This window comes from Cupressus sempervirens, chromosome 7 (genome assembly GCF_028749045.1).
Source record: "Cupressus sempervirens isolate cs-2001-9-10 chromosome 7, ASM2874904v1, whole genome shotgun sequence".
NCBI classification, from domain to species: domain Eukaryota; kingdom Viridiplantae; phylum Streptophyta; class Pinopsida; order Cupressales; family Cupressaceae; genus Cupressus; species Cupressus sempervirens.
In genome coordinates, this window is record NC_143124.1 from 806,310,202 (window position 1) to 806,324,472 (window position 14,271).

General features: G+C 34.6%; 1 protein-coding gene across 2 annotated transcripts in view; it reads right to left on the bottom strand.

The window, feature by feature from the left end:
• Window positions 1–3,951: 3,951 nt before the first annotated feature.
• Window positions 3,952–14,271, bottom strand: part of LOC149549834 (Polynucleotidyl transferase, ribonuclease H-like superfamily protein) — a 53,496-nt gene continuing 43,176 nt past the window's right edge. For both annotated transcript variants that reach the window (XM_089793064.1, XM_089793063.1), the window contains exons 7-9: window positions 12,515–12,579; window positions 12,338–12,419; window positions 3,952–4,393 (exon numbers count right to left, since the gene is read on the bottom strand). In XM_089793064.1, coding sequence (XP_089649190.1) covers window positions 4,289–4,393; window positions 12,338–12,419; window positions 12,515–12,579 — 252 coding nt within the window. In that variant the 3' untranslated portion in view covers window positions 3,952–4,288. The remainder of the gene's footprint in view (window positions 4,394–12,337; window positions 12,420–12,514; window positions 12,580–14,271) is intronic.

A 14,271-nucleotide genomic window follows, 5' to 3' on the forward strand; every position in this document is an offset into this window, starting at 1 on the left:
TTGTAATGCATTCTTCTCTATGAGAGAGAAATGAGGTGAAAGCCTTTGCACCACCCTCTGACTTGGTTCATCGTGGTTACTATTTCACATATGATATGTAATGAAAGGTGATGATCTTTCATTGACATATATAAACAGAAGGTAACCATTATAAGGTGACAATCCTATAAATGGTAACCCTGTTATCATAACAGACTTCATTAAGTTGTTGTCCCAAAGTGTTGGAAGTCATGATAACAAACAGACAGAAGGTAACCATTGTAAGGTGGCGATGTTATAAATGGTAGACCTACCCACTATCATGGTTCTTTGGGCCGGATTTTGCCAGACACCATGATAACCAACTCATCATGATTCTTTAGGCCAAATTTTGTCGGACACCATGATAACCAACTTGTTATGGTTCTTTGGGCCGGATCTTGCTAGACACCATGACATAGTAACTATTATACCACACTTAAGGTGGTGTTTAAGCTATATTAAAGTTATGGAAAATTGTTTCAATTGTGCGTTATGAAAGGTGTGAAATTTAGCCTCATAGGGAATTGAATATCATACTAAGATGATATCTCTTCATATACTTGAGAGCATAAAGCATTCTACAAATCCTCCCTAGCTAAGAGGGAGTGTTAAAGTTGTAGCTTAAGTCGGATTGATTCAATCTGATGTTCATTATTGTTATTGGTAATCATCATTTCCAATATATACTTATCCATGTTAATGATATAAATTATTTTATATAGAAGATATATATATATATATATATATATATATATATATATATATATATATATAAAATTAATTATTCATGTTAATATAATATTATTTAAATGATGTTTACACCATAGAGACATGAAAGATGTCTCCTCTCATATTTATATGAGATCCAAATCTGCATTTGAAGATCATCAATAACAATGGCTATGATTCTACATTTGCAGAAACGATCCTAGAATTAACATAGGCCTTGATATTGGAATGCTTCCAGCCTCTCTTTTCATGCTTGGCCCCGCAACAAACAATATTATCAAGACCGTATTTTGCATAGTCAAATCTGATCCCAAAATCAGAGGTTAGCACAAGTCAAGCTACTAAATCAGAACTACTCTTATTTATATCAGGCTGAGGAATGACTACTTTAGATTCATTACATCCTCAACTGAAATAAATGATTTTTCTATGTTGCTAAGAGTTTAATTGCCCATGTCAAGAAAACAAACCTCAAAGTGGGGCTAAAATCACGATGACAGACTGGGATCAAGTTATCTCCCCGGTCTGAAGCCTATAATCAGATTTGGATGGCCTGATATTAGCTCCTAACTCAAATCTGGGATTTAATCATGTTGAAATGAAGTTGAAATCAGACCTGCAATTGAAATAAATGCGTTGTTCAAATGCCTTCTTGGATGAAGGTCAGACTTCAAGATTATGAGAGATGAGCTCTCCTTAATGGTGGCGGCTTAACACTGCTTCAAGGGGATGGGCATGATGCCAACGATATTCCTCTGATGCCGATGTATGCTAAAAAGATGTGGATCAGATCTCTGTTTTACAACAGTCAAAAAACCTTCCTCAATCTACCCCTGGAAGTTCAAATTTTCCTGCCTTTAGTTGTGTGTTTGCAATGAAAATGTTGTAAAAATGCCTCGTTGCAAACAGGTGTGGGAGCCATCCTCAACGTAGTTTGGATTTTAAATGCTTGCAAATCTCCATTAAATGGACTACCTCAAGTTTCGATTATAGAAGGCTAGTAATTTAGTTAATTGCTTGAATTTCCTGCCTTTGCAACGGATGATCTGATAAGGGGATTAAATTTAATGCTTTAATTTGTAAAGGTAGTGTTTTAAAATCAAGCCTTGGATTGACCTTTGTACCCAGATCTGCATTAAATTGCCCTTTATATCCTTTATAAATCATCAAGTCTTGTGCGAAATTGCTTTGAATTATCCTCCTTATACCCTTGCCTCAAGTTTGGCACTAATTTGCATTGAATAAAGGAGATGGCTGCCAGGATTTGGGGCCTCAAAGGGCCATATGCCACAAATTGGGACCATCTTTATGTTTCTTTGACCCACGGGTCACCTTAATTGGGGGTCCAATTCGTTTCCCAAGGCCACACGCTACAAAGAAATGTTGCATTGAATGACTAAAAAGATCCTTAATGTGTAGCGTGTAGGGCCCTCCAATTCGAAACCACAGCACTGCATGCCATATATAGGACCTAGATCCATCTAATTTCGGGCCACCCTTTTATAAATTAGGCCTGACTTTCAATTCCAATGCAAATCGTCACCAAGGAAGTCAGATTTGGGGCCTCAAAAGGCCATTTATTCATTTACTTCGCCCTTTAAGGTCTGTTTTAGGTTGCTGGGCCTGTGACCAATGCTTCAAGCCTATTTTTCAATTTTTGTGCTCTAAATGATGAGTTTTATGGCGCTTCTGTACGTCTTCATTGTTGTTCATCTAAATCTGGGCCATCTCGTGTCTTGAACAATGGCTTTGGAGACCTAATTAATATCTCATCTTGCTTGAACCAAGGCTTGGTCCATAAAGACCAGGCCCACCTGTTATACATAGGGCTGCAAATGACATTCATGAAACGAGCATATAGACCAAATACCCCAAACCCCAACAATGAAGGCCAATTTGTTGAGAGTTTTGAGCCACACGCGAAGGAAATTTAGATCCATCTTGCTAGGAGCGATTCCATTTCTTATCCTCCTATTCCTTTCATTAGCCTTGAGATTAGGAAGTGCTTCCCAACTCTATAAATTAAGATGGGACGAGGTTTGCTGGGAATGAAGAAGAGTATCATCTCCAAATCATGGGAACAAAGAGGGGTCTCATCTCCAAATCATGGGAACAAAGAGGAGTCTTATCTCCAAATCACACTTGGCCAATTTTGTCTCCTCTTGGCTCAACTTCTATCTTATTTTCCCACTTTCAGACTTAGCCAGATTTCGCCTAAAGAAGACCCCGTGCATCGTAGATTGCTGTCAAATTCACTCTGCTGCCTTTGCTTATCAGCAAAACAGGGGAGTCCCAATTTGCAATAGAGTGGTGTTGTGAAGATCTCACAACAGTAATGCTATCACCTCTTGGTCCCTCTCCCTTGGATGGACTAGAATATGTTAAGAAGAAATTGCAATGTTTTACAGAAATGTGGGCTAGGTTTATCACAAGAGAAGATCATATATTACAATCTCATCTATATCAGAGACGAGAATAATATAATCATTTTGAATACTTTCTTTTCCATGCTACCCAAATTTAACATCAAACAAATTTTGTTAGAAAATAATTTAATTTGTAGGGAATATGAACGAATTTCATTCCACTCTAGTTCCACACAATAAATGGAGTATATATGAAAAAACTATTCAGTAGACCACAAAATAACACCCTTCAAGTAGAATATAATTCTGGTCAGAAATGAGGTAATAGAATCTTGGGAAAAAATACTTTTTGTTTAATAGATGGATTAGAATATATAACGAAAAATGACAATGTTCTACCCAAATGTGATCTAGATTTATCACAACAGAAGATATAATGCAAACTCATCTATATCAAATGTGAGAACAGGATAATCATTCTAAAGACTTCATTTTCTACATCATGCCAACTGCCATTGCATTCTTCAACTTCCTAATTGGAAGCAGTGATCAGAGACGAGAACACGATAATCATTCTAAATAGTTTCTTTTCTATGCTACCCAAATTCAACACCAAATAAATTTTCTTACAAAATAATTTAATTTGTAGGTAATATGAACGAAGTTTGTTCCACTCTAATTCCACACAATAAATGGAAAACATATGGAAAAAGTTAAAAACTATTTGCTAGACCACAAAATAACACCCTCCAAGTACAGTAACAAAAATTCTGGTCAGAAATGAAGCATTAGAACCTTGAGAAAAAAAAAATTGTTGAATAGATGGACTAGAATATGTAAATAAAAATGATAATGTTTTACCCAAATGTTATATGACAGAAGATCATATAATACAAACTCATCTATATCAAAGATGAAAACAGGATAATCATTCTAAAGACTTTATTTTCTATGCCATGCCAACTGCCGTTGCATTCAACTTCCTAAACAGAAGCAGAGATGCTTCCATCTCTCATTTTCAAATGCGGACAGTAGAAAGATAATGCATCATTGTATTTCGTGGCATTATTGTTAAAATATTGATACCCCTTCTCAATGGTTTCCAATGATTTGGATCTTCTTAACCAAACCACTTACATTATGAAATGAAATGATAAAATACCTTCAAAAGCTCACTTAGCCTGCGATTTCACCTTCATACCCTTGTGCCTAATGCTCTTTTCCCATTCCTTTTTGAACTTCTGATAGATGAACATAGCTGCCCGTGCATCTTCAACCTACAAGAGTTGAACAAACTTCAAAATTCTCAAAAAATGTGCAATTATTACAATACCGAAAAAATCTCAACTTTTATGCATGCAAAAATCAAGAGATACATATAAGCACTACACAAGTATTGTGTGTTAAATTTTGAAGCAGAATGCAATATAGAGAAACACAAACATATATGACACAACAGATTATTCTGGGAAAACCCTCCACTTGAGGGTGAAAAAACCCAGCCCCATAAAAGATAGATCCTTTATTGTATGCTCAAAAAAATACAATGTTCTCAAGCTTATGATTGTTAACTCTTAACAATCAATCAATAAGCCTTATTCAAAGTTCGATCACTTTTGCTCTGCAAATGTAGAATATACAATGCTACAAGTATCTCACAAAGACTTCGGATAATGAAGATATCTTACGCACAAAAGTTGAGTCGGTAGAAAAGTCACCACACAATGAACTATTTATCCACCGCAATCGGTCACACCAGCTAATGATATCATATCAATCATGTATCTCACAGATCACGATACATATCTCACTGATCATGGTCTGAATCAAAATACAATAAATAAATAAAATCAATCAGGTCTCTAGCAGACCTGGTGATACCAAATTCGATGCCAAAATGCTAAAACAGGATACAACAGTATTCTCTCTTCAGTGAAAAATGTCGCGCACACTTCCTTGGATCGTCACCTCACATGATAAACTCTATCTTTACATCACACCATCCATCACGCAGGTAGCCAAGTTGTCACAATTAGTAGAGCCATTATTGCTCGACAACCGTTACACAGCATATCATCAGACACTGTTTCTCTCTTTGATGACCACCAGAACATACTCGTCTCTCCCGTGCTTGGTATTGCACCAAAAGGCTAGTATCATCAGGAGCCCAGGAGTAACAGCTCAGGTCACATCAAAACACCCGACGGCAGTTACAATTAAGCCGCTCTATTTCATCTGTCGTGCGGACTACTTCCTTTCAATTAGACCTTTAACATGAAATGACAATAACAGAAAACAAACACAATACACCTGAAGCCAGTGAACATAATTGATTCCACGATGTTATAACCCAATGACACATCAAAAATGACAGTAATTGTCATGAAGGAATTGTTTCGGTTCCAATGCTCGACGGTAAATAATAAGAAGTTGTAAGAGAACCAATCAATCAGACAACACAATTGAAGAGTCGCAGAGAATAAGAGACCTACACAATACAGCCTTTGCAGGTCACAGAACATGAGAACACAGTTCAGCATAACCTTCTCAGATAACATAGGATTGAAGAGCAGTTCAACAAAGCAGTTCTCAAGTCAGGTACAAATAATAGATCCTGAAGCTACTAAAGCATTAACAAGGTGGATATCAAGAGAACAAAAGAATTTCAAATACCATACCATCTGTAAAGCTCAGATATATTTGATAACTCCTTTGTAGACCTACAAGCAGAGGATCTATGTTAATAGAGTATGGATATAGGTCAAGACTCAAAAGGAATTTTATAGCTTCATGGAATCCAGTGAAGATGCTTTACGTATTATTCGGCATTTGAAAATAATTTCACAAACTACCAGAGAAGGAATAGGCAACTATTACTTCCTAGCCAAATCAGCAGTTGGGACACCTTGAAGAGTCTACCCATCCAATGATGGTTTGGTTATCTCCATCTATGACAAACAGCTGATTTGTCACATAAGAGCATGTTGCACTGAATCATTCCTTTATTATCAGATCAGGTTTCACTTAATTAAATACTTCTAGAAAAAGATAAGACAATTACAATGCTCAAAAATATATTAAACCTTTTCCATTTTGAATCTTAGGTTGAATATGGATGAAAAGGAAAAAGTTAAATGTCCTTCAAAGTAAATGCAGAGATATGGTTGACATGCAAAGAGAATGAAACTGCAAGAAGCTTGTCATTTTACAGCATTCAGCCCAAGTTACCTAGTCTCTAGATGAACCGGCCCCGTCCCAATACCAAATGGGAGAGGGATTGGCTGGAGCTCTGAGACAGGAGGGATGCGCCCTGACCGAATCCAGGAGAAGCCACAACATAACAGAATGATGCAAACAAGAAAATTAAAAAGCGGAGAGGGGGCGGAGCAGGTGCAGAAAAGATGAAAACACGTAACTATAAATGAATATGCAGCTGCATAGTTAATTTTTTCTAAATGCAGATGAGATTAAGATATAATACACAGGAATAATGAAGTCTCCTGAGAAATAAACACCAGAACTGAGGATGACTATGATCTGCATGGTCTGACTATGTGGAACTGCTTTAAAAACTAAAGTATCATAAAAGCTTGGGATTAAAAATGCTGAAATTTTTTCTTGTGCCCACTCAATATGTGGATGGCTAGCAGATATCCGAAATTCTTCTCTGGTTGATGAACTCTTCAATGTTGGAATATAATATTTCTGGTGTGTGCTGCTTCTGCTTTGAGGACTTTGCTTCATTGTATTCTCGGGGAAAGGAAATCGGGGAAAATAAGTCCTCATTTGAATCATTTTCTGGGCATAATAAGATTAATCAATTTGTACCTACAAGATTCAAGTGAAGCAATCATCTGTGTACATGGAGAGAACAAATCGCAGTCAGTGTCAATGTTAGAACATTAGATGCTCCTCAACAAACAGCACTAAGCCATAAGAAAGAATGCAGAATTGCTCAGACAAATCATCGGACTATAACAAGCATAAGAACTACTTCAGAAATTTAGAAAACTCAAATGTGATTAAAAAGAATAGAAAAACCATATGTTTTTACCAAGATATCTTCTTTACTTGAATCATAAATCATGAAGATCTAAATTCCCCAAATTAAATAAGCTCAAAGTTAATGGCAATAAAATTATGAATATATATATATATATATATATATATATATATATAGGGTGGCTTTACTCAGGTGCACCCAGTGCAGAAAGATTGCTACTCGCTAACCCAAATCCTGAAACCATACACAAATTGTGATACTATTTAGAAATGAAGATAATAAAATGAATTATCAAATAGCAAGCAATTTCAATGCATTTCAGAAAATAGAGCCACATCATTCTTAATCCTCACAAAACACAGTTCCAAAAATTTAAACAGATAAAAGGCCTTTTGTCAGGGTTGCATGGATACAGGTACGGATACAACTAGAGATACAGTATTGATACGGACAGCCATTTTTTAAGACCTCCAATATAGATACGGCTGGGTACAACATTAATAAATAACACATACTCTTATATTTAACACAGTTTTCTATGTTATTAGAGGAGATTTTCATTACTTAAAAAACAATATTGACACATAAATGCTACATAAACATTTACAAGTTAATTTAACACTTAACAATCTGTAAAAATAGTACAGTTGCATTAAAAAATAAACCCAAAAAATAGACTGCCAAAATAGAAAAATATTTTATTTGTCTTTCTCATTTGGTGTAGATTTTGTTTATACCATTTTTTTAAATTAAATTAATAAAGTTCTTTTTAAATTAAATTTGGTAAGGTTTACATCAAATCTTTCAAAAGATCAAATCACATAGTATTCGACATGGTTGGAAAACCAAGTTTTCTTAGGTAGACATTTGTACAATAGTCGACGTGTATCCAAGTAGTATTGGATACAGGGATACGCGCGCCCAAGGAAGGACATAGGATTTTTTGGCAACTCTGCCTTTTGTCCTTCATTTAGCACAGGATATAAAGCTTTTTACCCTTAAGCATGTCTAGAGTTGGTTAAAATCCACCATTACTGCCCATAGCTTGAAGTTATACATCTGCTACACATTTGATCTAAGCTGCCTCATTGGGTATGATTATAGGTGTGAGAACCCGGTTTGTGGGTAAGTGCAAAAATTTGGCGTGTGTCTGTGTGTGAGTATGTCAGTGTGAGTGTGTGCATGTGTGTGTGTGTCTGTGTGCGTCTGTGTGTGTGCCTGTGTGTGCGCTTGTGTGCCTGCGTGTGTGCGTGCGTGCAGGTGTGGGTGTGCGTGTGTGTGTGCACACGACATTTGTGTCTATTGGCTATTGTCTAACTAAATCAATTGATAATAAGTTACTGCATCATTGATCAATGCCAAATGCAGAAGATAAATGTTAAATATCAATTGAAAAAAACCTTTAAGACACAATAAAATCATCAAATACACATACCGTGCAAACTCAAATACATTATCAAACGAGAAAAATGTGTTCCTTTTTATGGAATTGCAATGGGATATAGGTCTGTAAATCAAATCATCTTTAATGTGCTAAAATTCAGGCTCTATAATCTTCAAAGCATACCTGTTTCTATCATCAATATAGAAGAGGCATTGTGGGCAATATCATCTATGGAGTACACAACATCATTATACTCACTTGATCTCTTTAATCCTTCATAGAAAGATCAATTTTAACCATCCATATCTCAGTTCCCTAATCACCAGTTTATAAAACAATTCCACCTGCCATGAAATCTTCTGAATCAATCTTGGGCATATCAACATTTGGAAAACACACAGCCTATAACAGAACCTCGGATGAATTTTGTGAAATATTACATTTTATTGTAGCGGGATTCAATTTGATGGTAGCAATAAGGATATTCTCTGCTACGTCCAATTATGTGCAACAAAGTGATTGTGTCACCAATATGACTGATAAAAATCAGACCTCAGGAGATTATTTAGAACCCTCTTGGCATTCAAGACTAAACCAATTGCTCAAGTATGCCAAACACAGTTAAAGCTTAAGAGCATCACTGACACAGGGCTCTATAACCTCCTCTGTTAAGGGAATTTTGAGCCAAATTTCAAGTGAGTTTAAGCCTGCAAGAGCATGAATTTCTCCAAAGGTGTTACAACCTTGTGCTGGCAATGTTCTAATGTTCAGTGACAATCAACAATAAATCAGGATACTGAGTTCACATGAAAAAGTCACGCATCAGGATCACAATTGAGTTTCAAAATTTATCAATAAAATTGATATTTTCTGTGTGCTTCAGGTGGTTGCAGAGATTCTCCAAATCTAGATCCAATTAAAGTGTCAGAAGTTTGCAACAACTTGGAAGTTAGAGACGTTTTGGGATTATCTGATTGCTACTAATACATCATGGGAAGGTAAAAACAAACAAGAAGTGAAGACATTAACAGTGAAAGTCAATGCAGAAGTTTTTAGATAAGTGTCTTGCAGGCATACACAACACTAACAAGATGACAGGAATAATGGACCGCAAAGATGATTGTGTAAGGGTACCAGGAAGGCCCAAGAGTTTCAATAACTGTTATCTTTCGAAACGATTGCTTTAATTGGAGCATTAGTGAGTCTTCTAGATGACATGGATGCAGATGGGAACCACCAAGGTCCAAAAGTAGGCATGCATATTGCTATTATTTATGTGCTTCAGGCAGATGCAGAGATTCTCAAAATTTGCATTTCTAGTTACACTTACAGTGATACCTGCAATAGAGTTGTCATTCATGTGTAGCTTGAAAAAATTTGGTCTATTCTTAAAAATTTATATTTAACAGGTGGGTGGGGGAATGCAACCAATTGTTTAAGCATCAAAACTGCTAAGGACAGAATATCTCAATTTCTTCTAGGCATTAAATGACCTGTTTGAATGAAAGATGATAGGTGCATACCTGCCTCTAAGGAATCTTCTAAGATAATCCATGATACAAGGAAACTAATTTTAAAACTCATGACTCGGCAAAACTTAACAAACTCAATTTTGATCCAGATGTACCCACTTGGCAAAACTCGGTGTCAGGCAGGTTCTTGCCTACAACTCACTGAAACTCGTCTGTAATAAAGTAACTCTGCTGCAGATGCAGCTCATGAGTTTCTGGTAAATTTTATGACTATGAGGGAAACAACAAACTCACTACCCTAGAGTGTCCTGTCTTATAGCTCATAACTCAGTAAACTCAATTTTGATCCAGCTGTGCCAACTTGGCAAAACTTGGTATCAGCCAAATTTTTGCCTACAACTCACTGAAACTCATCTATAATAAAGTAATGCTGCTGCAGTTGCAGCTTGTGAGTTTCTGGTAAGTTTTATGACTAAGGGAAATAAAAAACTCACAATCATAGAGTATCCTGTCTCTAAAACATTTTATGCATTTATGCATACAACATTGTATGCATATTTCGTGTCCAAACTGGCAATTTACAATTTTAGACATGTACACCAAGGTCATCATGAAGCAAGAACAAATATGAATGTAAAATACATATATTATTTTGATTATTCAGTATAATTTGTAAATTTCAAGGAAAAAAAAATATTAGTATAGAATGCATAAATAACTTATAAAATACAAAGAATACATAAAAAATAAGAATTTTCAGGTGCGTGTATGACACTAAGATATCCAGCACTACTGCTAACTTATTATTAGGTCGCAGTGATAGTGGACACACTAGCTTTTCTCAATTTTTTTCTCACGTTTTCTGAACCGAATATTGTTTTTCACTCAGGAAACTGCAACAAAGAAGGGGAATGATACTGCTTGGTGTGGACAATCATTTTTATAATGCCTATAGAAATAAGTTTGTGTTAGGCGCAACTGAGTATTTTTCAAGATGACTTAAGCATGTGAAGGTTTAGTATGATTTTAAAAAAGCTTATATAAGTTTATATTTTAAAATGATTTATTGTATTATACAACGAAAGAGGTGGAACAAAAAGTACAACAAACTTATGCTACAGCAGATCAGGTTGGGCTATCTTTCTTTTGAAGTACATTAAAACAGACACTATTATAATAGTCCACGATCAAGAAAGCAAATGGAACATTGCCCCATCTATAACAACTAATGACTTTAATTTAAAGTTTGTTTTATGTTTTCATATACTTAAAAAGTGTTATACAAATATCCATCCTTTTTCTTTTTCATTTGAAGTTGGATAAACATCAAATGCTTCTCCACATTAACACACACAGAGACAGTCAAGCCCATAAATGCTTCTCCAATACAAAAAATGAAGAAGGGGAATGATACTGCTTGGTGTGGACAATCATTTTTGTATTGGAGAAGCATTTATGGGTTTGACTGTCTCTGCGTGTGTTAATGTGGATAAATGTACATGTATGCCTACGTTTATCAACTTCAAATGAAAAAGAGAAAGGACGGATATTCGTATAACACTTTTAAGTATATTAAAACATAGGACAAACTTTAAATTAAAGTCATCAGTTGTTATAGATGGGGCAATGTTTCATTTGCTTTCTTGATCGTGGACTATTATAATAGTGTCTGTTTTAATGTACTTCAAAAGAAAGATAGCCCAACCTGATCTGCTGTAGCATAAGTTTGTTGTACTTTTTGTTCCACCTCTTTTGTTGTATAATACAATAAATCATTTTAAAATATAAACTTATATAAGCTTTTTTAAATCATACTAAACCTTCACATGCTTGGTCATCTTGAAAAATACTCAGTTGCACCTAACACAAACTTATTTCTATAGGCATTATAAAAACATAAATAGCATGTTTTCCGCAACTTGTGTTCCTCCTTTTTTAAATCTATTAAATAATCTAACTTTTGGTGAAGTCCTCATAAATCGCCTACCTTATTTAAAGCAAGGGGTATGCAATATGTCATGTTTTTAAACCATAAAAGAACTATCAGTAATTTTCTAAAGTTTCCAAATATTTAATTTTCTTAAGCAATAACATGAGGAGAAGAATTTAATTATTATAATATGAAAAAAAAAAACGCTTAGCTCCACTAATTGTCCCTTTGTAAGAAACTTCATACCTAAAAAAAGAAATTCTGGTGGCAGCATTACGACATTAAGCAATTAATTCTCATTTTCATTGACTGTTTGGATTGGTTTGTATACTTGTCATATTAATTAGCTAGTTCTCATTTTTGCATTGGGAATTGCCTTAATCACTGTGATAACTAACTTGGAAAGTAAAGAATAAAGAATATATATCTTACAGGATTATGTTCTTTCTCTTGGATCTTCACGCCCAATACTTCAGCTGCCAAATCACGTAGCGCTCTGGGACGCCCTATGTTGCTGCAAGAAAGTATACATCTTGCTGTATTATAAGATAAATTTATTGGTCGAGATATCAATATAAAATGCAATTAACACATTTCAAGAAACTATACCTTCTTAAAGGTTTATAAACGGCTGTATCCCTTACATGTTTCTTTGGATGGCTCAAAAACAATACCTACAACCAAACATGAGAGCATCATTAAAAAAGAATTTAAGCACACAAAGGGAAATAGGGAAGGAAAACATGAGATAATGCAAATGAATAAAGCATGTCCATAATTAAATAGAGAAAGTGATTTAAGTATTGCTCTAGCTGCTAGTGCAGAAGCACTACTCTTGAATAAAATACAATTAACCCTTCTATTTAAACAGACTTAGTGCTTATCTTGTGCCATTTTGACTTGCCAAACAGGAACATAATGAAATTAATGTAACAATAATATCCAGTCAAACATGTAGGCCCATTTAGATACAACTGTGATGCACAAAAAACATAAGCATAAAATCATGAATATAACAAGGATAACATGTGTTATTAACTTATTTGTTAGTGCATCCAGCAGGGGTAGAAAGTTGTCTTAATTTTACAGTTAACAATTCCATATTGACTGCAAACAAGATTTTAAGTTGTTGACTATATTTGAATGCAATGGTTTGTATCTCCGACCCATCAAAATATATCCAACCCATTAGAACTCAAATCAAAGAAACTACACAATCTTCAAATAGGAGCAAAGTTACAGTGTTACACAGACACAGATATGGGTATGTATACAGATACTGTATTAGATACAGACACAGCCAATTTACAAAACTTCTCATATGGATACAGCAAGATACAGAATTCATAAAACATACATGCACATCTGTGTAACACATTGTTCAAAGCTAGTAGAGAATATTTTTATTACTTTAGAAGCAATATATATTATAGACACATAATTACTACATTTCAAAAACGCTCATATTTAAATATAATTGTAAAAAAAATAGAATATTCATATTTGAATAAAATCTTACTTAGATTTTCAACATTATATGAAATATAATTATACATTTTAACTTTAGAAATAATCTAAATTTCTATCATAACCAATTTATAATGTATAATTTGAAATTTAAAAAAATTATATAAGTATTGGATGGATGAACCCGCAGTGCAACAATTATTGCAACGTCATGTTGATACAGCAATAAAGATTCGAAACTCATCCACACCAGGGATCACATTCAGTATGGACACCCCAGCACTTAGGCCGACACCACACATGAAGATATAAGGAGACGTTTGAAGAGGCTGAAGAGATAAAAGATCAGGGAGACATAAGGGGTCGGAGAGATGAGGAAGCCATCTGGAGAGATAAGGAGTCAAGAGATCTAAGATGATTGCACCGATAAGTAGATTAAGGTAGGAGATACAAACACAGAGTCCAGCATGAGACAAATAAAGGAGGTGTTCATACCTTAGCATAATGAATACCACAGGAATGGGGGGCCCCATTGGTCCAAAGCTCCAGATAGAATTGATTACCGATCTATATGTGTGTGTGTGTGTGTGTGTGTGATTTACATTTTAAAATAAATTAAATATAAATTGTAAAAATAAAAAGTGTTTAAATTTAAATATAAAAATCGATTGATGTATAAAAATATATTAAATATGTTTATATGTTTTAACTTCAAAATGCTCTATCTTTAACACAATTAATAATGTTTAACCAAAATATATTTTTTAAATAAAAATTAAAATATTAAATATTATTTAAAAAATATAAAGTAAAAAAACATGTAAAATCAAGTTCATATGTGAAAGGCAAATTAGGAATCGGGCTAATGTTTTAAATTTTTACCAGGCGCTAGCACTAGG